Source organism: Anopheles merus, chromosome 2L (assembly GCF_017562075.2).
Source record: "Anopheles merus strain MAF chromosome 2L, AmerM5.1, whole genome shotgun sequence".
Lineage (NCBI taxonomy): Eukaryota > Metazoa > Arthropoda > Insecta > Diptera > Culicidae > Anopheles > Anopheles merus.
Genome location: NC_054083.1, coordinates 40,305,871 through 40,331,374, shown reverse-complemented (window position 1 = coordinate 40,331,374; position 25,504 = coordinate 40,305,871). Strand labels below are relative to the sequence as shown.

Here is a 25,504-nt window from a genome sequence, read left to right as displayed (position 1 = left end):
TATTAGTCGTCAGCAAGACAATGAGTGGGGTGAACCCGTTGAGTAGGAGTAAAGGGGTGAGTATTTTCACCTCTACTTAGCATGGGATGATATTGGTAATGATGATAATAAAGTAATACTATGCTTGTGTAATTACATTGCACTAAACATACTAGCAGATACATTTTAAGCTTTTTGGTGCTTTCTCTTGGCGATTTATTACTATTTTTACTTCAGCTTTAATTCCACAATGGTCACATATGTACCTCCCAAGGTCATTAGATCAGAGTAAAAAGACATAGTTCGATTTTATTGTGCTAGCCGTTTTCTGCACTTTTCCTCCTATTCATGGAACAGTGTGTTTGAAGAGCTGAAAATAGTATACTATCGAACGGGAGGTTACTCTGGTTGCTGGCTTGCTGGTTGGCTTAATTATAGCATGCAATTACATGCTAAAATTTATCGCTTAATAATGGAATATAGAGATCAATTAATAATGTAAAACGAAATGCACGATTCAATTATTTACCTCGCTGAAAGGGAAACGATGCGAACACACATCTTCAATGTCGAGAATGAGAATAATTCCGTTGTGACATTGCCACTGGTAAGTCGACAAAGATGGTACGTCTAAGCTTTGAAGAAACGCTACGAAACACCAACCTGATGCTGCTGATGATGGGCATTCCACCGTGCGAGGAGCCGTACCCGCCGGGAGTACTGCCGTCGCTCAAACGCAACGCGGGCTTTCTCGCGTCCTTCCTGCTGCTCGCCTACACCACGATCGGTGAGCTGATCTATCTGAGGCAGATGTTCGAGCGAGACGTTACCTTCCTGGAGGTAACCTTTCAAGCGCCCTGCATCGGGTACTGCATCATCGGTGTGCTGAAGATGGTCATACTGGCCCGGGGAAGGAACACGATCGCCGAGCTGGTCGGTTTGTTTCGCGCAAAGTGGACGTCGGCGGTAAGCATTTTCCTGTGCCAGTTCTGGAAAACCACGATTAATTAATGTAAATTCTCTTCGCCAGATTGTAACCGATGAGCATTGGGCGGTGTGCGAGGACACAATGCGGCCCGCCATTCGGGTCACCTCGGTAACGGCGCTCGCGAACGTCGTGATGGGGATAGCGTTCACCATCCTGCCGATCGCGGAGATGATCTACACCCATCACTACACGGGCCGGTGGAACCGGCAGCTTGCCTTCAACATCTGGTGGCCGTTCGATGTGCTGGGGGGCGTGAAGTACTACTGGTTCGTCTACCCACTGTACGTGGTGATTGGGTTCACGGGCATCATCATCCATATGGCGTTCGACTGTTTGTTCTGCATACTGGCGGCCCATCTCTGTATGCAGTTTCGCATCCTGGCGCACAACTTTGGCCATGTGGTAGAGGTTGCCAATGGTGCTGGTGAAGGTGGGAGTGGCAGTACCAGTCGGCTACGGGATGCGATCCGAATCCATCAGGAGTTGATTGGGTACGAAGGAACCCCATTGGATACGGGAGTAAATCAATGGCGTAAGTAATGCATCCTCATTTTCATCCGCAGCTGCAGCGTGTTCATGCAGAACGTGTTTGGCAATGCGCTGTTTATTAACTTCCTCGGCAGCTCCATCATAATCTGCATCCAGGCGTTTATGATAACGGTAACATGTAGTGTTGTATTGACGCACCTGGTGTCGTCTGGAGTCTGTTTATCAAAGCAGCGCCCACCACCAAAACACCCCAAAGCGCTGTACGTGAATGTACAGGAATTGCAGAAACCCTGGCGTTAGCTACACACGATCGATCTAATCATGGCACGTGCAACATCTCAAGCAAATTGCGCGCGCGCACACGCACCCCACAGCTTATCTTATCGGCAAATTAGTATTTACCGTTTGAAAGCGGCTTCCCCCTTTCTGGCTCTCTCTCTCGGTCTCTCTGCGTGCCTATAGGCTAGTTATGCTTACCGGATGTTGCGATCGCGCACGTGCTTTCCCGCATACGCCAGTGCACACTTGATGGTGGTGATGATGACGTCTATCTGCGCCCCGTTTTCTGCTGTGAGTCAGACCTTTTTATTCCCTGCAATATCCTGGTCCTTTCCTGACCCCACAGACGGTTAGCGGATATATGCTGGTAAAGTTTGTCCTCTTCATGCTATGCTTTCTGATCGAGCTGCTGATGCTGTGTGCGTACGGTGAGGATATTGTGGAATCGGTAAGGCACCAGGCGGCGATGAGCGAGTCGCGAGTAATAGAAGCTTTTCCTTTTCAAACACATCAGAGCCTTGCCGTCATTGATGCCGCGTACGGTTGCGAATGGTACCGGGAAGGGTCGGTGGCGTTCCATCGATCCGTGCTGCAAATTATACACCGCAGCCAGCAGCCCGTCATACTGACCGCGTGGAAAATCTGGCCCATCCAAATGAGTACCTTCAGCCAGGTGAGTGGCCACTTAGATTGTCGTTTGCGTTAATATTTCAGTAAGATGCGCTCTTTCCCCTAGATCCTGCAAGCTTCCTGGTCCTACTTTACCCTCCTGAAGACCGTCTACGGGAATAAGTAAGAGAGAAAGAGAGGAAGAGAGAGAGCAGTATCGTTCACCCTTTGGATGAATCAATACAATTTCTAATCAAGAACCACTGAAAAATGAATCAACATGTTCTCTAGTTGCACAATATTGTTCCATTCAATACAGCTTCACCACAACGAAGCGTTTCTTGCATCAGGACAAAACACGTTTCGACAAGCCGCGTCACCTGCTGGCTGGTAAAGGTGGTAAACACAACACTTTGACTCACCGTTTGTGTAACGTAATGTTACAAAAACAAAACACAAACCCCTGCACCGCCGTCTATCAGCTGTTGAGGTGGGGCAGTCGTAAAAAAATAGGGAGAATACAAAAAAAAAAAAACAAACAACACCAAGCAAACCCTTATCGCGTACCGGTGCGCACCGGCAAACCCCAATAATGGCGACAACAGAGCGAGTGCGAGGAAAAGTGCGATGACCAATGGGAAAACTATTCGCGAGCCCCAAGCTTATCAGGTTTGATTTGCTTTCGTCACTGTTTCGCCGGTCAAGTCACGAGTTTTGGGTGGGTCGTAGTGGTGGTGGTGGTGGTGGTCGCCCTTATCTAATCGCGTTGTGCACCCGATCGGTAACCACCACCACGTCACAGAGATTCCAACCACACAAGCGCACAACAAACACACACACACACACACACACACACACACACACACACACACACACACACACACACACACACACCACACACACACACACACACACACACACACACACACACACACACACACACACACCACACACACACACCACACACACACACACACACACACACACACACACACACACACACACACACACACACACACACACATTTAATCAAAAGTTCTATGAATTGGGATGGCACAGAAAAGGTGCGCTTTATACGCTTGTTAACGGCACAAATTAGGTGATGCAATCAATAAAAAGGTCAAAAACCCAACGCTTTACAAAGAGTTACGAAATTCGGATGACCTAATTTGTCCCTTCATGCGTGCCTGTCCTGGAGGAACTGGATTCTTTGACTCTGAAGGGGTGAGGGAATTTTCTGATAAGCAGTTACCGGTTACCTGGTCCTTACGGTTGGAGCGGTAAATTCAAAAACAGTACTTCAAACACCGCTTCCTTTTGTCTTTGCCCGCTATCCACGGCTGGTCGCCGGGGCCGCCCGGGTGCTTTTATCTTGACCCGGGACCTTCGAGCCCTAGACGATGCACATTCCAATGGTTGGTGAAGCGTGCGGGTGAGGGTCGGCTGGCTGGCTATTGACGTTTTCCACCCCCTCGGCGGACGTCTGCCGCACAATGCAATCTTATGCAAGGGTGGACTTTATCGCACCTGATAATTTCAGCCCGACAAAGTCATATGGATTCGGAGAAATCGAAGAAATTGTAAACACAGTTTAATTACAGTGATGCCATACGAGCACGAGCTTTTCGGTGGATTCGAAGAACGAGCTGTTCGATCGATTAACCTGTTTTTGTGGGTATTGGTTATTGTGGATTTGAAATGACAGTGAGATAGGATGTTTGAAATTGTAAATACCTAACATTAATTTCAATTAACACTTCAAATCACCATTCGTACCGAAAAGGTTTAATTCACAAAACGTCCTGTGCCGTCCTGACTGATCGTCCACTTCTTTTCTTTGGACAGCGATTCGGTACTGCACACGATTCAACTACCAGATCGATAACATATCCGTAGAACGCACCGATACATTCCGCGATCTTGGGATCATTCTCGACGTGCGTTTAACATTAAACCATCATCTAGATAATATAGTGTCCATAGGGGGAACCAACTATTGGGTTGGATTATTCGATCTACGCAAAGTTTCTGTAATCCTATGATCATAAATATGAGATCGTGCCTACGCCCGATCAGTGTTAGAATATGGCAGTATAGTTAGCGATCCCTGCACCGAATAATGGAGTAATCGAATCGAGGCCTTCCAAAGAAAAGCTACTAGATATGCTGTAAGACTCTTACCATGGTGACAGGGCGATGTGTTACCGTTGTACCATTCCCGGTGTCTGCTTTTGGGGATTCAGTGAGCTTGGCTTTCAGTAACTTATTGTTACCATAGCAGGATAGTTAGTCCTACGTATGGGGGCACGGTCTATTCGGGGCTTGAACCCATGACGGGCATGTTATTAAGTCGTTCGAGTTGACGACTGTACCACGAGACCGCCTCATTTGATTTCAACATATCACAGAATGTTTCTAGAGATAGACTCAGGACACAACTGACGTAATAATCATACTTTCAATATACATTTTCTATTCTTGTGCACCAGTTCTCCCGTATCGATTTATGTACCTTACATAGTCTATAAGCACTTATTTAAGTACATTCATGTAGGATCTTCAAGATCCCGATGGATTAATCAATAAACATATTAAACATATTGAACATATTAAAGAGTCCAAAGATGCTTAACATACAGTGACGACTCACTTACAGTACATTACAGTGAACGAAGGAGGCGCATGCATCCATGGAGGCAATTAAACTAACCATGTTGCCATGTCTGCAAAGCCTACACATATGGCATTCTTCGATCGTTGCGTACTTAATTTCTGTAAATGATCGAGGTCGTGGTAGCCAACCAAAATGTGCAGATTTGAGAGATTCGCTCTAGGGCTAGAAATCCCATCTTGAAGCGAAGCGAATGTTACTGTCAAATGGTTCTTCTTAGAGAAAAAATCATCATAAGGAGGCTGCAGATTGTATAGCGCGATTTCGAGTTACTGGGGATCTTCTTGTTGTATACTTTAGTGATGTGCTCTCCGGAACGCACCCACGACTCCGATCCGACTCCGACTATTATTAGTCAGATTTCGACTTCAGCAAAATGGAACCACTATATCCGCCCGGAGTCGGAGTCGTCCGGAGTCGTCCGGAGTTGTCCGGAGTCGTCCGGAGTTGTCCGGAGTCGTTTGCAGTCGTCCGGAGTCGTTTGGAGTCGTCCGGAGTCGTTTGGAGTCGTTCGGAGTTGGAGTCGTCTGGAGTCGGCCGAAGGCACTTCGTATATAGGCTTTTGTTTCGAAGGCCGACTCCTGGCTCGTCCTGGCAATTCCAGACGATTCCGAACTGTAAGGTGGACCTATCTTCTGGAGTCGATTGCGAATTTATCGTAGTCGGATCGGAGTCGACTCCGGATTTTTGCTAACTTTACCCATCACTAGTATACTTCACCATCATTCTACACGATGCCTGGCTGCACCTTACACTACAGAGATCTCCTGGACTCGCTGGATAGCTATATTTGAATCATATATTTATACCCAAATAACAATTACCCACATTACACATATAACATAACATAAAATACTTTGAAGATCATCGTCATCATCTTGATCTAAGAATTTGAAGAAAAATCTTGACCTAAAAAAATCTAAATACTTACAACAAAGATATCAAACGTAAAAAAAACAACTACAAAAGACTTCTACTGCGAAACCAATTAAGATGACAACAATTAAGAAGGACCTTGAATTAAAAATCCAAAATGATTGTAATTTTAAAGTATCCACAACAAGATTTAATTGATATTTTTTTTATTTAAGGTTCTAATTTATTAAAAAAAAAGAGAGAAATTCCCTGTGTATAGGTCCACCCGGCCGACAGTCGTTTTTTCACCCGACCTGCACGATTCACCCTTATCAGCTGATGTAATGTGCGCTGAGCATCAGCGTGCCCGCCACCTTAACCGCCACCCGGAAAAGTCGTATAAAAATGATTTATCATTGCAAATTATTGCCAATCTGGTTGTTTTGTTCCTATTCCCCCGGGACAGGTATTCGATGTAAAGCAAGCCCTTTTGTCAGACCACCAACCGCCAATCGGCAGCGTTGAAAGGAAGTTTGGGGAAAAAATAGAAACACATGCGGGGGACACATTCCAGGAATAAATTCCACTGAGGGGGGATATTGAGGGGAGATGGAAGGTAGCCGCCAGCTACTACGCGGCCATACAAATTACAAGCACTAATTAAATAGCGTAACTTTGGGCCCTTCCGGTGTTACACATGGGGCTGGCAAGGAAGGGAGAAAAGGGGGATTTTGACCCTACCTGTAGCAAACTGGAGCAGACACTGCTTATCAGAAATGGTAACAAACATGTCGGGATCTGTTCAAAGTGCCTCGTCGTTCCTGTTGGGTGATAGCAATGCTTAAAACAATACCAACAGGAACGCAAGAAGCTACTGTGTGTGTGTGTATGTGTGTGTTGTGACCGCTTAAAATAGTATCATTTCCGATGTCGTCAACCTGGCTGGCGGAGAAATTACTGTCAGGTGGTAGGGCCGGACAGGGCTTTGGGAAGCGCAATTAGAGTGTGTAAGGGGACATGACAAAACAAGGATAACCGCGGCAGCTGCTTATCTTAATCCAAGGTCGTGCGTTTATTGTAAGTCGGTGGTGCAGTTGCGATAATAGAACCAAAAATCCAAAAGTTGCTCCATCATGGAATGATGAGTTTAGTACCGATTTGTGTTACTAAATTGTGTCAAGATCTTGTTTCAAAAACAAATATGCCTAACATTTTTACATTATTTCATCCTTAAAACCTCAATAATGAACGACTCCAGCCACCAGCTCGAATGACATAACGTCTCTGGAGCGTCTCTGTCGCGTGACAATTCTTATCAATTCAAGACTTTCGGGCGTAAAGTGTCCAAGTCAATGGCCATAACCGTTAAAGCAAAGCGAAATAAAGCACTTCACAATATTAAATTTAACCGACCGCTGCGGATGATAAGCGAACCCATCCACCCACCCACTCACGGTATCGAAATACCAGTGCCATGCTGTCATCCGGACGCCCCAACCAGGGTGAGGATGTAATCAAACTCCCCTCTTCCCATGACCACCGTACTTTGTTGTTGTTGTTGTTGTTGTTTGATGAAACAATTGATAAAGAGCGGCCCAAGATTGTAATCATGGGCAACATTCCGGAAATAGCGATCGATTGTGGAACCGAACCGATTGAAGAGTGGCCTTTTGGGGGCTTTTGTGTGGGTCGATCGGTTGGTGCAGATTTTGCGCTGGTTTTTACTGTGTAGCAGGAGTGTCGTTTGGGGGATAGAATTTAAATCACGCTAGAACAAGACCCCGGCAAGTGGGAGGGGGAGCGGGGGGGGGGGGGGAGCATGGGGTTCTAATGGGTCCAGTCCAGCGGTTGGCACCAGTGTAAACAATCCGCAAACGAACAGCACTTGCCAATGTCCAATTACTTGTTCGCAGGCTGGTAGAATGTTCAATTTCCAGATCAGATCATAACTCATAACACCCCACCGACCCTCCCACCCGTCACCACCCTTCCCCGCCCTCCTTTGGTGTGGGTTGTTTTGAATTGTCGCTTCGCATGCACGTCGCACGCCGGGTGGATAACGAACGGTTGGAAGTGCATTCGCGTGGAAGTGCATCGTGTGCAATCGTGCGTTGTTTATCCTGATGCTTAGGTTGGTTGTTTTTTCGATGTATTTGCCTGAACCGCGTCTGTCTTTGTTGTTGTTTTTTTTGTTGTTGCTGCTTTGTATTAGCGTGTTCGCGGCTGAACACATTTAATTAAATGGAACACACAGCCTCGAAGACGTCAAAGCGCGAGGACGCCGGGATGGTAACAACTTAACTGAAATTAGTGCGAAAGTGTAATGGGAGAGAGTGAGATAGAGGAGGAAATTACCCACCCAACCAAATGGAGCACTGGACCGTAAATCAAACGTTTCAAATGATGTTGAACCAATCGTGTGAGTGTTTTGTTTTTCTGCCCCTTATATTCGCTCACCGCGCAAAAGTGCATTTCCATTTACAACAACTGTCCGGTCCCGGTTGCGTTCGGTTCGAACCAGTGGATCATAAAACTAATTGGTAATACATATTCAAAGACTAAACTTCGTTTGGGAGGGAGAGGGTGGACGTGCTTATCTAACGCTGCTTACCGTTTTGATAGCCATAGCGTTTTTGTTTTTGTGCGAACGGTGCGAGGCTAAGCCTGCCGGAGAGCTGAGATGCAGATGCCAGCGCGTGTTTAAATATTTATAACTCTTAATTTAATTTTTACGATTGTGTGTAAATTGAGTGATTAAACGGGTGATCGCCGGCAGGTTTTGTGCTGTTGATTGGTTGATTGGTCCAATACGTACCGGTGTACCGCCCGCCTGCCTTTGAGAGCAATTAAAACGCGCATGCAAGATCAATCGCACTAGATATGTCAACTGGGGAATTGGCAAGGATAAGGCACTGGTTGTGGTTTGGCTGCTGTACAAAAGCATCGTTATCATCTGAATAAACTCAACCCGATATGTTGGAAGTTGAAGTTGTGGCCTTAAGTAAATAACAGAACAAATATAGCTATCATTACTGTGTGGGTAGTTGTGCATTGCGTGTGTAAAGAAATTGTAGAAACTCTGTTAGTTTGTTTATAGGTCGTTATTATTGAAAACCACTGTGGACTAGACAGGATTAAGAAAAGTGTAAAAGTAAGTAGGAAAAGTATAAAAGTAAGTTGGATGCACAAAATGTTACCAAGCAAGTGATGGTTACAACAACTGTTTGAGTCTCATCTCTGATCATCATCATAAGTTCGTGACGCTGACATGATTTTGTTTCATCCGGAATTTTTCATTACTATGTCAGTGACATTTTACAAAATTTATTATTCAAACAGAATTGACAGACATTTTACAGAATTGATCACAGTAAAAAAAAAAAGTCATGACAAAGTGACTGACCAAGCGATGGTCGCAAAAATGTCACAAAGCATGTACTGTTCACACCAATCGTTTTCAGTATCATCTCTGGTTATCACATTTGAATACGTGACGCTGACATGGATTTTGTTTCAGTCAATTTTTTTTATGACATTTGCAGCACTGGTTACGGCGCAATTAGAAATAGCATTTTGGGACATTTTTGGGTCAAATTGGATCCTTCCAAGTTTTGTCTCTAATTTAAAGATCTTAACGACATAAAGTTTCTGTACTAGCCTACTCATTTGTACAACATACGGTACGTCTCAATTACAGTTTGATCCCGAGTTATGCGGTTAATGCGTTTCGAAGACATCTCGTAGCTGGAATGAGACAAATATCACATATTACAGCTGAAATGTATTTCACAAACAGATTGTATTTTTGTGTGTGAAATATACTAGTTTCATGGGCTAAATTTCTTCTATGAAAGTCGTTATGTTTATTGAAATCTATTCCATGCACTTTTAAATTTAGAAATATTTAAGAATAATTACTGTTAATTCCCAAGACAATCCCATTTCTTATCGGTTGGTCCATTAACCCCCTTCTTAATTTGATTTGAAAGAGATATTACATCCATTCAACCATTGTCACTCCAACACTATTCTTAAGTATTCTTTTACTTAAATAAAAGCTGTAATGTTCTCATAATTGCTGTAAGATAAAGCCTCTCTGAGTACCTTTTCCAACGATTAAACTACCTTTTAGGGAGATAAAATTACAAATACATAAAATCCCGCAATGCGACATGTATTGCTAATTCCCAACTACCAGGAATCAACCGGATCGTTTCACTATCGATTAAGCCAAATGGTAATTTAACCACTCCCAAAGCCTTATCTTCATCAAACACGCGTACGTGACATGCGTGAAAGCGTGCGGCTCTAATTTAATATTGAACTAATAATCGATCGAACGATCAGCATACCAATATGCCCAATTTAGGTTCTTCCAGACGTCCAAATTACCCCCCCCCTCCCCTTCCCCTCCATCACCAATTCAACCGAAACGGTTTCTATCCATCATGCCTCACCCCAGCAGCGGCCACACAGTGGCGGCACAAATTTCGTACGCTGGAATTATTATTCCATAAGCTTACACGTTTTCCCTCTGCCGCCATCAGTTAAACATCGGCAACATTATTTGCCTTTTGTTGTTGTGGCGGCGTGCCCGACGATCGTGGCCTTACATCTTTAAATTTAAATCAATCAACTTTACCGCCCTCGCGTAATAATAAATAATTCCACTTTTGCTCGCGCCACCAATCATCATCGTCATCATCATCGCAGTGTGCGATTTCATATTTGCTTACCGGGCCAGCAGTGTGAGTGGCAGCAGTGTAGTCCTTCGGGGCGAGACCGGGACTGTGGCAGCATAAAAACGGAACACGGTCTGTGGTGTGGTGTATAGCTGATTTGCTAGCCCGTCAGCAGGGCAACCCAGGGGGGGATGAACGTGTTGCGATTTGTGTGCTGATGTGGTGATGATGGTTTTGCTATGGATTTGCCCCTCACCATCCCATTGAGGTGGACACATTGATATGACACTCACGTGGTCAACATAAATCGGTTTGGTTTCGCTTGGCCGGCAGTGTTCCGCCGAGGTACGCCTTTTGTTCTTTAACCGCCGCGGCGGCCGCACGGTAGCCATCATGCCAGTTCTGCTCGTAGTGATCGCTGTTGGGCACAATGAGGTTACGTCCCGTGGTTTCCGGCGTAGTATGCCGTGGATAATTAATGGAGTGGTGGACCACTCGAACGATTTCTAGTGCGGGTTTTTTGAGGCGTGTGATGAGCCTAGCTGGCTGGCCCGATTCGAATATCTAGTTGCTGCTGGTGTGTGTGGTTATAAACCTTCGTGATTGGGCAGTAGCATAACACCAACAACATGTGTGTCATTGAGGATAAAAGTGTGATTAAAATTTCGTTTACACCTCAAACCGAGTACACGTTTCGGTTGCGTCGGTTCTAAACGTCGGGCTAGGGTCGCTTAGGAGCAAGATCAAGGGACAGTAATCAGGTGTACGCCGCAAATGCGAAGGCTAAACGGGGCAAGGTTGTCCGGGGCTTGAATTATGTGCTTGAATAATCAAACGGAGTACGGAGTGCCAGTGTGTGCGGTAACGATGGTAATCAAGCGGGACAATTGAGTGATTACACTCGCGTCGATGGTTGTGCTGCGATGTAAAGCTGAGCCGCAATAACTGACAGAAGGCTAAATGTGTTCGATGTAAATGCGCGTTTAAAGGTGGGTGGAATTAATGTTAGTTTTGTTATGTTTTTTTTTGGTGTATTGTGCTTTGCGTAAGAAATACCCTAGATTGCGATGTAGTTGTAGTAAAAGGGATCGTGAAGCAGCAGGCAGCCAAAGTATAATACGTAGTATATATCCGTGATAGGTATGATACCTAAAATATGGAACCTATAGTTATTATGGCTTGAATGATGGAAATAATGCTGAGGATATTAATAATAAGGCACTGGAGGCATAAAGGAGCAAAAACTAGCCAAAGTTCCTGCCACTTCAATATCTATCTATGAAAGAAGTCTACGTTAATATGGGTTCACTGAATTACTGGAATAAAATACGTTTAAAACAAGTGTTCAAGTTGGACTAAAATTGTCCACAAATAAGGATTCATCGGTAAAAAATACTTCAATAAAAACATGAAATCATTCTGCTATTCATCGACACATCTAAAGATCCTTTGTGATCATCGTGGATCGTTTCTTGTGGGAAATGAAGATTATGCCATGGAAAATGGACTCTATGGCACCCTTTCTGGACAATTACAATTGTAATTTCCAATAGTCCTGTCCAAAAAAGGGGTCATAGAGTGCAATTCCCATAATAAAAACTTGAATTCCCACATGAAAGAGTTAGGAAAGTGTCGTTTAACTATGAGAACCCCTGTTAAACCCTGTAAATAATAACGAAGGACCAACAACTGTCAAACTCCACATAAAAAGACTGGCTGGTATCGTAAACCTCCTCAAAAACATAGAAATCTGGTAGAACCTACAGTCTTTAAGCACCGAATATCCCCTAGTCAATATTTCCCTATGTCATATATGTTTCTATAGATGTGTTTTTATCCTGATTTATGATAAACAAAATATACAAGATAAATAAGATAACAAGACAGAATCCCATGATCAGAATAGGACTTGATCATGTAAAAATTGAATACAAAACAGATTACTAATGCCTAATAGTGTGAGAACTAATAGCAACGAAATTCGGGCTTTCATTATTATTCAGAACTTACGAAATCTTCTGGAAAATATGGATTTTCTATTGCATTAAAATTTAATAAATGTGAGGAGATATTTGATTTGTTTACTTCAAAGTTATTTACTCACATTACCAAACAATCATATCTCAACACAAAACTAAAAAACAGGTCCCATATTCGAAAGCCTTTAACGCAACATCGGATCGTAAACAAAATGCTAACAATCATCTTTTACTTACACCATGGCACCATAATGGTAGTTCAATTAAAACATATCGCCAACCCTGGCCAGGTGTACTACCCCCGGTGCCAGGTGCCACAGGTTAATGTTGCAGGTTATCCCAATAACGATGCCGACGATGGGGCTTGTTCAGTTTTTAACGAGCCGATTGGAAAAGCGGATGATGATGATCATGATCAGGTGGTGCACTCAACCCCTCTGCAGACGGTGACGGTGACATTTGGCGCGATCCTCTATGGGTGGGGGAGGTTGTAGTGGTTCGTGATCGATCCGTTCGTAGTTTTTCATTGATCTATGCACAAACGAACCCAGCGATTTCTCCTTTCGATCCATTCCAATCCCCCCGCGATGGATCGACCATCTGCAGGTGCGGCTTGGTACATTGAAATCCATCTTCACCATTATTAGATGAGCTTGGGTTTATCTGGGTAACGCTTGTTCTCTCTCTCACTCTCGCTATCGCTCTCTTGTGCGTTTTGGCTCGCTTTCATTCCCATCTCAAGCATTTCGCCCCTGTCCGCGTCTTGAAAATGGCCATCACGGGGGGTGCGGCACGCTTTGCATCTTTGCAACCTAGCCGATCACACATGCACTTGTGCATGCATCGGTTTGCGTTGCATTGAATGGGTTGGTGTTTTTTTTCTCCTCTTCCTTCCCTGGCTGCTTAAGGTAATTCGACGCTTGGCTTGTTGAGCTCACGGGGGGCACGATCGATCGTGGCGACGGTGGCGTTGGGAATGGTGGAAAAGAGGGTAGAATCGGAAAAGAAAAGAAGGGCACGTTTGGGTCGCCCATGATCAACGGGGAACCGAACATATTGGCAGATAACATGAATACGTCGTCGTCGGGTAATTGCATTTAATTGACATTTGAATGTATAATCGATGTGAGAATATCTAATTTATTGTGTTCATAATTTTGCCTTTATTTAATTGATATTTTGCTCTCTCGGCTTTGCTCAGCTCGGCTCGGCTCAGGAGATGTAAGGGGAAGGGTAGGAAGGAAGGGTGCTCCCCTGGCAGTTTGATCGTGAGTCCGTTCGAGATCCGTCGGACAGCGCCAGCTGGTTTCCACGACGCAAACGGGGGACAAAAAGGTTGAGACCATAAACTCATAATTCAACCCATGGCGGACGACGAATTCGTGGCCCGACGCTTTCGTACGACACAGTGGTGGTGAAGGCAGCGTTTAAAAAGTCATAATTTATAGAGCAAAGGAGTAAAAAGTTGGAAACTTAATGAAGGGTAATAAAATAGAATTTTTTGAGAATGTTTTTCAAAACACTGTGCATTACTTGATTTTACTTTAAGAAACAATGACAGTACTTAATTACATGTAAAATAATAACATTTTCATCCAATGTAAAAACCCACCGTTTCCGTGACCGACAGCAGCAAGGAAGCAAGAACCCCATTCCTCCCGTCGAGTGTCCGTCCACCTGGACAGCTAGACGCGTTAGATGTCGCCCCCGGGGACAAGATAACCTGCGACTTCCCGCTGACTGAGCCGGGGCTTCTGGAAGTGGCTGGCTCGTGCAAAAAGCGACAACCGCCTACAGGCTGCCAGAAGTGCTGCCAGCGCATTCTAGCACGAAGGTGTAGGTGGTTCAATCGTCGGCCTATGACCACACGCAACGGAATTAAATGGTTTGCTCGGTTTTTATCCGGCGCAAAACGCATTTAGAAATCTTATCTTCGTTAAAGACCGTTGGCCGTTGGAGTATAGTGAGATATGTTTCTGTGATTCTGAACCGTTGACCTTCTGTGTGGACGTGAGCACAAAATGCTGCCCGTTCGGGCATAAGCGTTAAATAACCAATAATCGATAAAGAACCAGCATTGAATGGCATATAGCAGCAACGAAAAGTCACTCCCCTTCATGCTCGTCGCCCGAGAGTAAGATGTCAAAGAAACACTAAATTCAATTGCAATCTTCACACCCCAATGGTGTGCCATTTATTCTTCACATTCTGTCGAAACAGTGCACCCACCCCATTCGCGCCATTGCCGCGCTCCGTTTCTAACGTTCGCCAACATCCAGCACGAGCCAGTGGAACCAGTTCAAACGACACTAAATAAAGCCAATCTGACAACTGGAGCACGACTTACACTTGACTGCCACCGAGCGCACCGAGAGTGCAGCTGCAGCAGCAGTAGCACCAGTAAGAAACCTTCCCCAGTACAGTGTGGCATTGTTTTGTGCTCTACCATGTCGTTGGTATAGTTGTTTTTTGTTGTTGTATGTCCCTTCTTCATCTTCGGATGTGTGGAGAAGGATTTTGGATGTGCAAAAGTGTGCTGACTTTAGTGGAGTGAAATGGATTCAACAATCATTACCATGCATGCTGCTGTACTCCGCATTCTCCAGTATCTTTGGGGAGTCAAAGAAGTCAATGCTTCAAGATTTTTAAAAGACGTGATCATAATTTTCCTCCGAAAAAATGACACTTCACGAGCGATGCTTGGGACGCGCGTGTCGCTACGTGAAGGATAAAACAATGCATCCCCTTTACGAGGCTTAGGAGCATTCTGATGTGTTGTTCCGTTGTTCAAGGTTAGGTCCTTGTCTTGCAGAAGCTAAAGAATGGAAACGAACGTTTCTAGCATGACCTTGAAGGATGTTTAAAGCTAGAAGTTCTAGTTTTATGACACCTATAAAGTGAATTGAGAGCAACTAGGGAGGGCGCCCTTTGTGTAAAACCTCGCTTGAAATTGCTCGTTCCCTTATTAGACGAGTAATTCACACCTACCGAGTGCCCGGAGCCCGAACCCTTTCGCTAACCAATCACCAGTAGCGCCGTAGCCGGTTATATGGCTTTATTGGATGGCATTGTTCGTATGGGAACTCTGTTTTACGTTCGCTCGGTGTGAAATTGGTACGCTTTTGTTATGCTACTTCCAATACGGATTAGAGCCAGATCCTAAAGAGACGCAATAATATCTAATATCTAACTTCTATAATAACTCGGGAATAATATCTTGGAGCTACTGGTTGGTTGCAGCATGACGCTACTGCTGTGGCATTGGTCAGCTAGTCAGAAAGATGATACACGCTCATCATTTGACGCTGTGCCAATAATTGCTCTGTTTCTGTTCTGACCGTCAGCTCCCGGGGGCCAAGTTGTTGGGGGGCCAAGTTCAAACTCACTTGGGGATTGCCCATCACGCATTAAACGAGGGGTTATTCATGCGTTCATTTTTGGCGCACAACAACTAGACTATGGGATAATAAATTGTGCTGTCTCTGTTCGGTGTGATTAATTGTTAATATAATACTAAAAACTAAGCTGTTTGTTTATGCACTTGTACGATATGTTTTATAGGTGAAGCGTGATCTGCTCGTCATCTTCAAGTTAGTAAAGATAGAAACTAATTCTGCTCGGAAGGCGGGCATTCCCGCAAACAGAAAGAGAAGGAGAGAGAGAGGCTGTTTAATATTAGGATGCATCAAACGTTCGCAAAACGTGGCCAATGCGTTCAATCTGCTGCATCAAGTGGCACAGGCAGTCCCAAAAGGGGACATGCTGGGAGGCTGGGAATGCTGGGCAGCAAATTGATCAGACGCTGAAAGAATGGGAAAAAGAGAAGGAGATTCAGCACCGTTAAAATCAGTTGGAGCGAAAGGAAAACCCGAACCCCAAACACTATAAATCATGTTTCGAAAGCGTTCATCTGTCCGTTCGTTTTGCGCGCCGTTTTCCGCCAAGTGATGGTGCATCCGTACCTTCGGGTTCGGGTGGTGAGATGCAGCAGCAGCAGCAGCAGCAGCTGGGGCAGAAGAATGTCGCAATTGAAAATGTGCACATTGATCAAGCCTGTGCCTGTTGGGTCTGCTGTCAGCTTCATTGCCATGGTAACGCAGCGGGATCAAATCACGGTAGCTCTCTTAGCTGCGTAGCGTTGAAGAGAGCGGCTAGATATCAGTCCGAAGCGCTGAGGTGTGGGTAGTGTGTGGTACGCGTGTGTGCTACGAATTCATTCATCGCTCTAATTCATCGCTCTTCATTCGATCGATTTCCATCGTTCTCCAGTGTCATCCAGCGACAGCGATCTATTCTTTGTGGAGGACTTGTGGGAAATGCTCCCAAAACTAAAGTGTTGTTGGGGAAGGTAGTGGAGAAGAGTGGCGGCAGATGGTTGCTAGATGATCAAACACACGGATCTGCCGAAAGAGTGGTGCCACTTGCTTTCGGATCGCCAGCCACTGTGCTGCAAGGGGATGGTGTTTGATCATTGGCACGCGTTAACTGCGCTAGCAAGCAAATAGGACAAAAAAACGTATCTACACCACACAAAACTGGAACATCTTCGGAGGTGGTGAGATGCTGGTGCTGCTGCTGCTGCTGCTACTGTAGATCATTGTACACGACAGCTCACTGCCTGCCCTTTTTGCTCTCTCTTTCGCTGCGGTGCGTGATTCGCTCGTGCCCCACCGGTTTGTCATCGGCCGTTTGTTGTTGTTTTTTTTTTGCGATCAAACTGTCACACTGATCGCTGCCCGCTGGCCGGCGTGTCTCGCTGTATATTCCAGCTGTCGTTGTGCGGTGAAGCTGCATCCCGTGTAGGGAATACATCTAACCCCCTCAACCCTCTCGAACTCGGCTCCGATCTCCGATCGATTGACGCGTGCTCAGCTTGCTAATGTGACACCGATGAAGATCGAACCGGTGCATGGTGCCTGAATTCGACCTGTACTTTCATCTTACCATGATGCGGAAGGTAAGGCGATGATGATGGGCAGCGGTACTGCAACAGCTAACATTACTTTGGTTTTGGTTTTTATTCCCTCCGGATGCTGCAATACCATAATGTTTTGCGCACGGTGCGTGCCCAGCGCGTACGCTGCCGGCCCGTGCACGATGGATCCATCGATGGTGAATGATAAACGGTTGCACCGGTGCGCGTTTGTCGGATGTCATCCAGTGGTTTCGTGCGGTAAGTCTGTGTGTGTGTTTGTTTTGTTGATAAATATGTTAGCTTTGGAGGATTTCGTTGTGAGCAACAATCAGATGAAAATAGGAAGCATTTTATGAACATTTAAGTAGTAGTTTGTACATAAAAGTTGGAGTATAAAGCAGTCGGGGAGCATATTGTGAAAAAATATGCAATATAGGCTACAGTGAATGTTGTTTTGTGTTCAATTATCTTGTATCAATTAACTGTATTTTTTTGGTTAGAGATGGGTAATTCTGTTTCTGATTCATAAATCGGAATGAGTCTTCAGCATTATTAATTGAATCTGAATGTTTTAGTTAGAAGTAGTAGTAGTACGAGTGCTAGGTTGAGGGCTTGAACTATATGCTCGTCCGAAACCCATTTTTATTAGCAACACAGCAAATGTTGACGCTGGAGATATGCATAAATTTCTAGAGATTTTTATAAAGATATATCAAAAAGATGCATACATTTTTCAAAATTAATATCTGTACACATATGAATGACTTTAGGAATTCAATCTTTGCATCACCCGTCGCTGCAGATTTATTCGATTTAATCGACACGAAATATGCATTAAACACAACACTAGTGTGGATCTAAACATTAAAAAAAAAGTTTAAAATATTGAATTATAAGATTTGGGTATTTTTTTCGAATTACCCCCTTCAAGACTTTAAAATTGAATTCTTAAACTAAATTAATTACATACAATGTAACGATTCTGTTCCCTTTTTAATTTCAGGATCAATTAAAAAATTCAATTCTAAAGTTCTTTAAAAATTCCTCCCAAAATTGTGTCCATATGCAATGAGACATGCTTTCTCTTGCTTTCAAAAAACTAATTAATAATTAATCACCATCACGGTGTCGAACAAACCACCAAGTCCCCTATATGAGGACGGGTACAACACAAAAACAGTTGTAACAACGGCAAACCAACAGCACACAATTGAGCAATATGTTTGAACCAGGGCACGAACACGACACCCGAACCATGTTCAGGACTTAGTTTAATGGAAATGAGCATAGGGAGAGAGAGAAATTATAACAGACGTAAGGGGGGAAAAGCCCACATAAGACATAAAATTACACCCCGTCGCCAATGTCTGCCGGGGCGACGGTAACCGCTCCATCGCGTACCATATTTGTAGCCGTGGCGCTTCGCCACAAATGGGCAAATCGTTCCACAAGCGAGCTTGAGCAGAAGAAAAAAAAGCAACCCTCCGCCACCTTTTTCCCTATTTGCTGTGAATCTCGCCAGCAAAGGTGTACCCCGGGCTCCAGCCCTCCAGCTCTTCCACCCTTATTTACTCCCCAAGAGGCTCATATTTTGCCCAATTCTGGAGCGGCCCCAGACATACCGGCCCGGACCGAACCGGGCTGCAGCCCGGGAAAGAGGATCTCCCCCCCCGATGCACTGCGCGAAGCCGTTCTTCATTTTGCTTTGAAAGAATTCTACTGCACTCGACTCGGCAGCAGCAGCATCCCGCAGCAGCATAAGGAGCGGAGCATCCTGCCTGGAACATGATGCGTTACAATTTGGTGCGCTCAAGTGTCGCGCGTGCACGCATGCCATGCGACCACGGAAAGGGATGGATAGGGGTGCTGCTAGAGGAGTGGAAAAGAGAGCCGAGCTCGATCAGGTGACTTGTTGAATTTTAAAACAATTAGCCTTTTTCGGAGCGAGCATGTCTGCGCGGAAGGAGGGTGGTGGTCGTGGGATGGTGTGTTGCAGGTGGATCTTAGCACGCGCGCGCGCGCTCTCCCGCCCTGTCCTGGGTGGGTGGGAGGGTGGAAAGCTCTGGCGCACATGCACAATGCAATTGCAGGGTTGTGGCGCGAGCCGCGATTTTGTTCGTGTCGTATCAAATGAAGCGTACTGGCGCTTGGATGCACTTTTAAGGCAAATGGAATTGCATTGCGGCGTGTCTGTGTGTTTCTGTGTGTGCATTACGGTTTGTTACCATTGGCAACGGGTGCGGGGAAAGCGATCACCAGATGTTGAATAGGGGAAATTTGTGTTTGTTTTACCCCAAAAAAAGGTATAAAAAGGGTTATTTTTGAACCTAATGATTAATTCTAATAGGAAAAATTTACAATTATACAAATCAGTTGGAAATTAATTTAAATTTATTGCCGTACATGCGATCATTTAATAATATTTATGTATTCCATTGTTTTTGTGTCTGTTCTTTTGGCACGATTGTTTTTGCACGCATAACAAAATGCGTCAATCATGTCAAACAAACAAAAAAAAAACATGCTCGCCAAAAAACAAAACAAAACCAGAAGCAAAGCAACAGCCCCCATAACCCCTCCGAAAAAGCCAATAATTGATGAGACCGGTCGAATGGATAATAAAAGCAGTTCCTGACCAGTAGGTCCCGGCGGCACGATCCCGCCGGGGTGCGGGACATTGCAAATTAATGTGCTTGCTACGCCGGCCACGAAGTTGGGGCGCATCCACCGGGCGCCCCCAAAAAAATATCTTGACAGTGAAATGCAACATGCCAAACCTTCACAATGGACATAATCAATCTCTCCCTGCCCCATCCCCTCCATGGGGGAAACACGTGTGACGTGATGGAAATGATAAACGCGCTCGTGTCGTTCGATGCGTTCTTTATTTATTGTGCTTTATTTGAAAGCAGGGGAACCTTCGTTCCTTTGGGAGCATTTTTTGAACCGACCCACGAAGGGTTGCGGGACGGTAGCCTTTGCATCTTAACTATGTGGCGAGCGCATAGCAAACGAGGGTACATTAAACTGTTAATTTGAAATGAGCGTGATGCAGTGCCATTACGTATCGTTAATAGAGCCGATTTGGAGCGGCCGATGTTCTTCCGATTGTTGCAATCGATTCGCGCCAGCCGAATCCCATTCGCCGCGAATCGGATGGGAAAAGAAATGGCTGGCTCGACTGGACCCTTCTGGATTAGTGGCCCTGCCTGTGGGTGCTTGTGGGCGTAGTGAAAGCCTCGTTGCTCTGCGTGGCTGGCACACAGATTGCGATCGGATTGCAATTATGGGTTATTTGGATAGGAGCGGGATAGATAAATTAGCACCTCCTCAGCGTACAGCTTTCCTTGTTGGAGCACTTGGGAGGGGAAGATTTAATGCGGACTGAAGCGGGAGAATAATGTTGACCCAAGGCACCGGTCTGCTTACTACTGCCCTACAGGCAGCCCCCTACACAGTAAGTGATAGAGATGTTTCGAGCCTTTTATATTTTCAATGCTTAAAATATTGCATTTCATTTACTTTTTATCAAACGTGTTTGAATTCCTTTTTATATAAAAAAAAATCATACAAATAGTTGCGAGTATAATAAAATATTTTACATTATTTTTAAGCGATTTTCGCCTGCCGTACCGTACTGTACTGCAGTGTTTAAATTTATTGTTCCATTTGTGTGTCTGCTGCTGCTGCCCACGAAAGAAGTCGTTGCAGGGCAGAGAGCAGAACAACTACTACCCCTACCACAACAAGGCTTCAGGCAGGGCAGAGGCTGAAAACAACCTTTTGGCATGTTTTTTGTTGACTTTTTTTTCTCCAGTCGTTGAATATGAAATAGAGCAAAGCATAAAAAAACCAACCCCGGGAAACGCGATGGTGTAGCAAACACAAATGCAACGTGTAATTGATTTTTATGAGTTAATAATGAGCCAATGCAGGCCAATAAAGAGGCAGCATTACGTTCTGTACGTTTAGTTGGTGGCGGGGGGAAAGGGAGGGATGAAACAGGAGGAATTTGAAAAGCATGTTTTACATTTAAATTTAATTTTGAATGTGTTTGCAGATATAGAAAAGAACGAGGGAGGAGAGAGATAGAGAGAGTAAGGATAGTTTATTTCTGCCATTTGCCTATCGGTGAAATGCATCGAACTGTTGCCGTTTGCGACTCGGCAATCAACAGCCACTGACCATTGATTGTGTTTTTCCCTCCATCTTCCCCGTGGGTAGGGTGTAGAAAATATGTTCAAACCTTCCATCAGGTGCAATAAGTTTATTTGACTATGGTAGGTCGGGCATGAAATGTGCCGCGCATGTTGTATTATTTACGATTACACGCTTCACAGACCACCAGTTATATCAATCAAATTTCAAATGGAGCCTTCCTTCCCTACTCCGTTTTTTGCACCGTTACAGGTTGGTGGTAAGGTAAACAAACGCTGTGCCAAAGTGTGAGGAAACGTTGCAAACATGGGGATAAATTATGGCAAACCAATAGCAACCGGGTCCTACGCTACAGCACGTTCTCTCTCTCCCTCTGTGCTACTACACGGTGAGCGATTATTTATTCAGAGGACTTTACTAATAAAACCTCCGCGTCGAAAATGCACTACAATTTCGAGTTTGGTTTATTGATGGGGGTTTCCCCATTTGCTCGTACGCGGGTCCCCACTGGGCGACCTAGATGAAGCGCGTGTTCTTGGCAGTAACAATAAAGTGCATTTCGTGCAGGATGAACACACCTGGGACAACAACGCCCGGCGCAAGAAGTGAGATATTTTACTATTTATTTACCCTTTTTTGCGTGCAACCACCCGCCGCTTACTGGCACCCCGTGCTTTGCCCTCTCGGTGTCCGTAGTAGTCCGTGGTGCGGCTGGATGCACTTATTGCCCGCACGCGTCTTGGTTACGCGCGGTCGCGGCAAGACAAACAGTCGTCAGCATCGTGCCAGACGCAACCGCTTTGCCGCGAACCGCTTTGTGGTGTGTTTGTAATCAGCCATCGAACTCTGGCACCCAGGGCGATGAGGGATTGGATCGTGATTGCAGCATCCACCGCCACCTCACCGCCTGTTTGAGCCGCGATAGGGCGCGCGCGAAGGGTCTGCTGCGCCGGGTCACGCTTTATATTGTTTGTGTCCACCCTTCCCTGTCGAAAGGGTGTTGTTGTCAACAGTTTTTGTTTTGTTATTTCTGCTCTTCGTTTTAAACAATAAACTTGCGCATCGATTTGTGATAGTGGTGCTGTCGCGGCCGGTCGCGGTCTGCCAAGTGATGGCACGGCAATAATATTATGGCTGAACTTGGGAACTTTGGGGTTCCGGGGGCGGCCCTTTGGGTCTTGCCTTGTTAAAGCGCTTTGCGCAGTTTTGCACCCGCCAGCTAATTAACCGGTGTCCTTCAAGGGGGCAAAACTATTAAGCTATGCAACACAATGGTACGGTTACGTGGACCGCTTGCGTCTAGCGGGCTAAAATGTTTTGCCACGAAAACGTCATTTGCGTGAAATCCAATTGCAAAGGCGCGATAAGACAATGAGCTGAGCGCAATGAGCGGGCAGGGTTTTTGTATTGTTCCGGGTCGGCGAGAGTACCCTGGGGATGATTGGGTGACATCAATGGGAAGCATGCGAATGTGCAACGATTTATTGCATTGCTTTGGGGAGCGATTTGGTGTAAAAAAATCCAAACGAAGCATGTGGAACAAATTGATGATTCTCGGAATTATGAAGATTTGTAAGAATGTCAGTAATACAAGGATTTTTACTAACTTTCTCTTATTGATACTTAGCTTTGAAGCTTTGACATTGCTTAATTGTACTATTATGTGAAAGTGATTGTTTTTGCGCTAATTTTTGGCTAATTATGTCCCAAATTTTGCCTCCAAGGCACCAATTTTGGCCTCGATGTTATTAGGCATATCGCTTTGAGGCATTAATTTAAGACTCTAGGTCAATATTGGTATTTATGTCCATAAGATTGTCAGTTCAAGTCACGTAATCAATCATTTATTGATCTGCAATTTTAAGTATTTAAATTTGTACGCGTATTTAAAAAATACAATTTACAGGTTTTCCTTGATCCTTGATCTTATACGTATCTCGAATATTAGCGTAAGTCTAATTATAGCTAATTTTACTATAGTTTTGCTTGAAGTGGTAGATTTTAGTTACTAAATTAGGCGAAGATTAAAATTTTGTGCATTTTAAAATATTCGGACACAACGGAATTTATTTTGCATTTGATATTTAATGTGTGAAATCAGTACATATTGCTCAAAGAACTTCTTCTTCTTCTTTGCTTAACAACCGTTGTCGGTCCAGGCCTGCCTGTACCACTTGTGAGGTTAGCTTTCAGTGGTTGGGGTTGGCTTTCAGCCTTTCAGCAAAGAACAGTCTAATTTAAAAAATCGCGTTTATCGCTTATAGCGTATATAGAGGAATACTTGTAGTCTTCTGAGCTATCATGCATTTTCTAGTTTTAAAATACCGTGTTTAAGGTTATCAAAATTTTGCAGATTTTTCACAAAATATAATATGTTACTGTTCTTATAATGTGACCTTAAATTTTTTACATTTTTATTGAAATGCCAAGAGAATTAATTATTATATATTGTTGAGTAAAATAGGAATGACCTAAGGCCACAAATTGGTGCCTTGATGCATACAGTTAAAAATTGATGCCTTTAAGTCAAAATATGTCAATAACGACAGCAAATCAAGCAGTTTGTTAAGTGATTTACCACACATTACAACTACAACTTACAACTATAATACCACCTTAGAATCAATTTCGTTTGAAATACACGAAGCACTTTACCACCGTTTACGACGGAGTGATGATTAGTGTGCATTTCAGTTAAGTTAGATTAGCCACATTAGGGTCCCCAAAATAGGGCCACACTGTCTTTTATCTTTGTTGCGATGATTCGCCACTTTTACGCTGATCATCAACCTTTGTTCTGCTACTAGATTGCGTTAGCCATTGGAAAGTGGAACAGATTATTTCCGCACGGAGCAACTAATCGAGGTGGCAAAGACGTTTACGTTAGCCACCTGAATATTGTGGATTCATGGGAAAAATTGGACGCTAGAATATATTGCCCCCGGGGCACACCGTTTCCTGTTCGCACGCAGGAGCGACCCGACCGTGAATCATCCTCCGGTGCCGTACTATATTGTGTAATATGCCACATGCCAGCACTCTTTAGCGCGCAATCCCTCGCTCAGAATCGAAGGTTTGTGCAGATGATTCATCGATTAAAACGACAGGGCGACTCCATGTGACTTCATACTACCGCTTGGCGTACCGCTGGCGCTCCAGTACATGCTTTTGGGGTGGTGGCAGTGCCGTGAACACTTTTTCCACGAATTCGGAGCATGTGTCACGATAGGATGATGCTGGTGATGCCGTTTTTTTGAAACGTTTTTTTTTGTCCTGTTTGCTATTCGCTTTCCATTCGCTGCTGTGTTGTCTGTCCGATTGGCCGATGATCTTAGGCCCAGCTGATGATCGTTTGAGCAGATGAGTGCGATCGGTCGCGAGTGACCGATTCCATCATTACCAGATGCTAATTTTGTTCCTGGCTTTGTGCTCATGCACATGCTCAGCGGTTCGGAATGTTGGCGCCAATTGCATTGAAATTGAACGTTTCAGTGGGAACAAATCGTTTTCATTGCTTTGGTTTTATGTGTTAGAGCAATTGGCATCAAATTAATAGCTGTTGTAGCGTTATGGCTGAGAATTACATGTATAAAAAGTGGATTTTTATAGTTCTCCACACTTTTACAGCAAAACAATCATCATCTCGAGCGCATTATGGTGAGGTGAATGTGACAAAATGTTTCAAACAACCTATCACCGCCAACCTCCGCCAGCACTGCTCTCGGTGCTCTGTGCGCGCGCTAGAGCGAGACAGCGAGCGGCGGGCGAGAAACGTGCGCGTTCCGCGAGAGCGTAAACTGCTCGAAACCGGTCGGTGCGAGAGCCGCTCGATTCGGGGCGGGCTCCCTTCGGAAACGGTTTGCTTCGTGCGGTGCGGCGCGATTCTTCCATTCATTTTGA

At 44.7% G+C, this 25,504-nt stretch overlaps 1 protein-coding gene across 1 annotated transcript; it reads left to right on the top strand.

The window, feature by feature from the left end:
* Positions 1-514: 514 nt before the first annotated feature.
* Positions 515-3,160, top strand: LOC121592341 (odorant receptor 4-like). Its single transcript, XM_041913740.1, is given in 5 exon segments — positions 515-945; positions 1,010-1,751; positions 2,032-2,183; positions 2,250-2,408; positions 2,472-3,160. Coding segments are annotated over 5 exon segments (1,458 nt in total). The 5' UTR covers positions 515-600; the 3' UTR covers positions 2,532-3,160.
* The last annotated feature ends 22,344 nt before the right edge of the window (positions 3,161-25,504 follow it).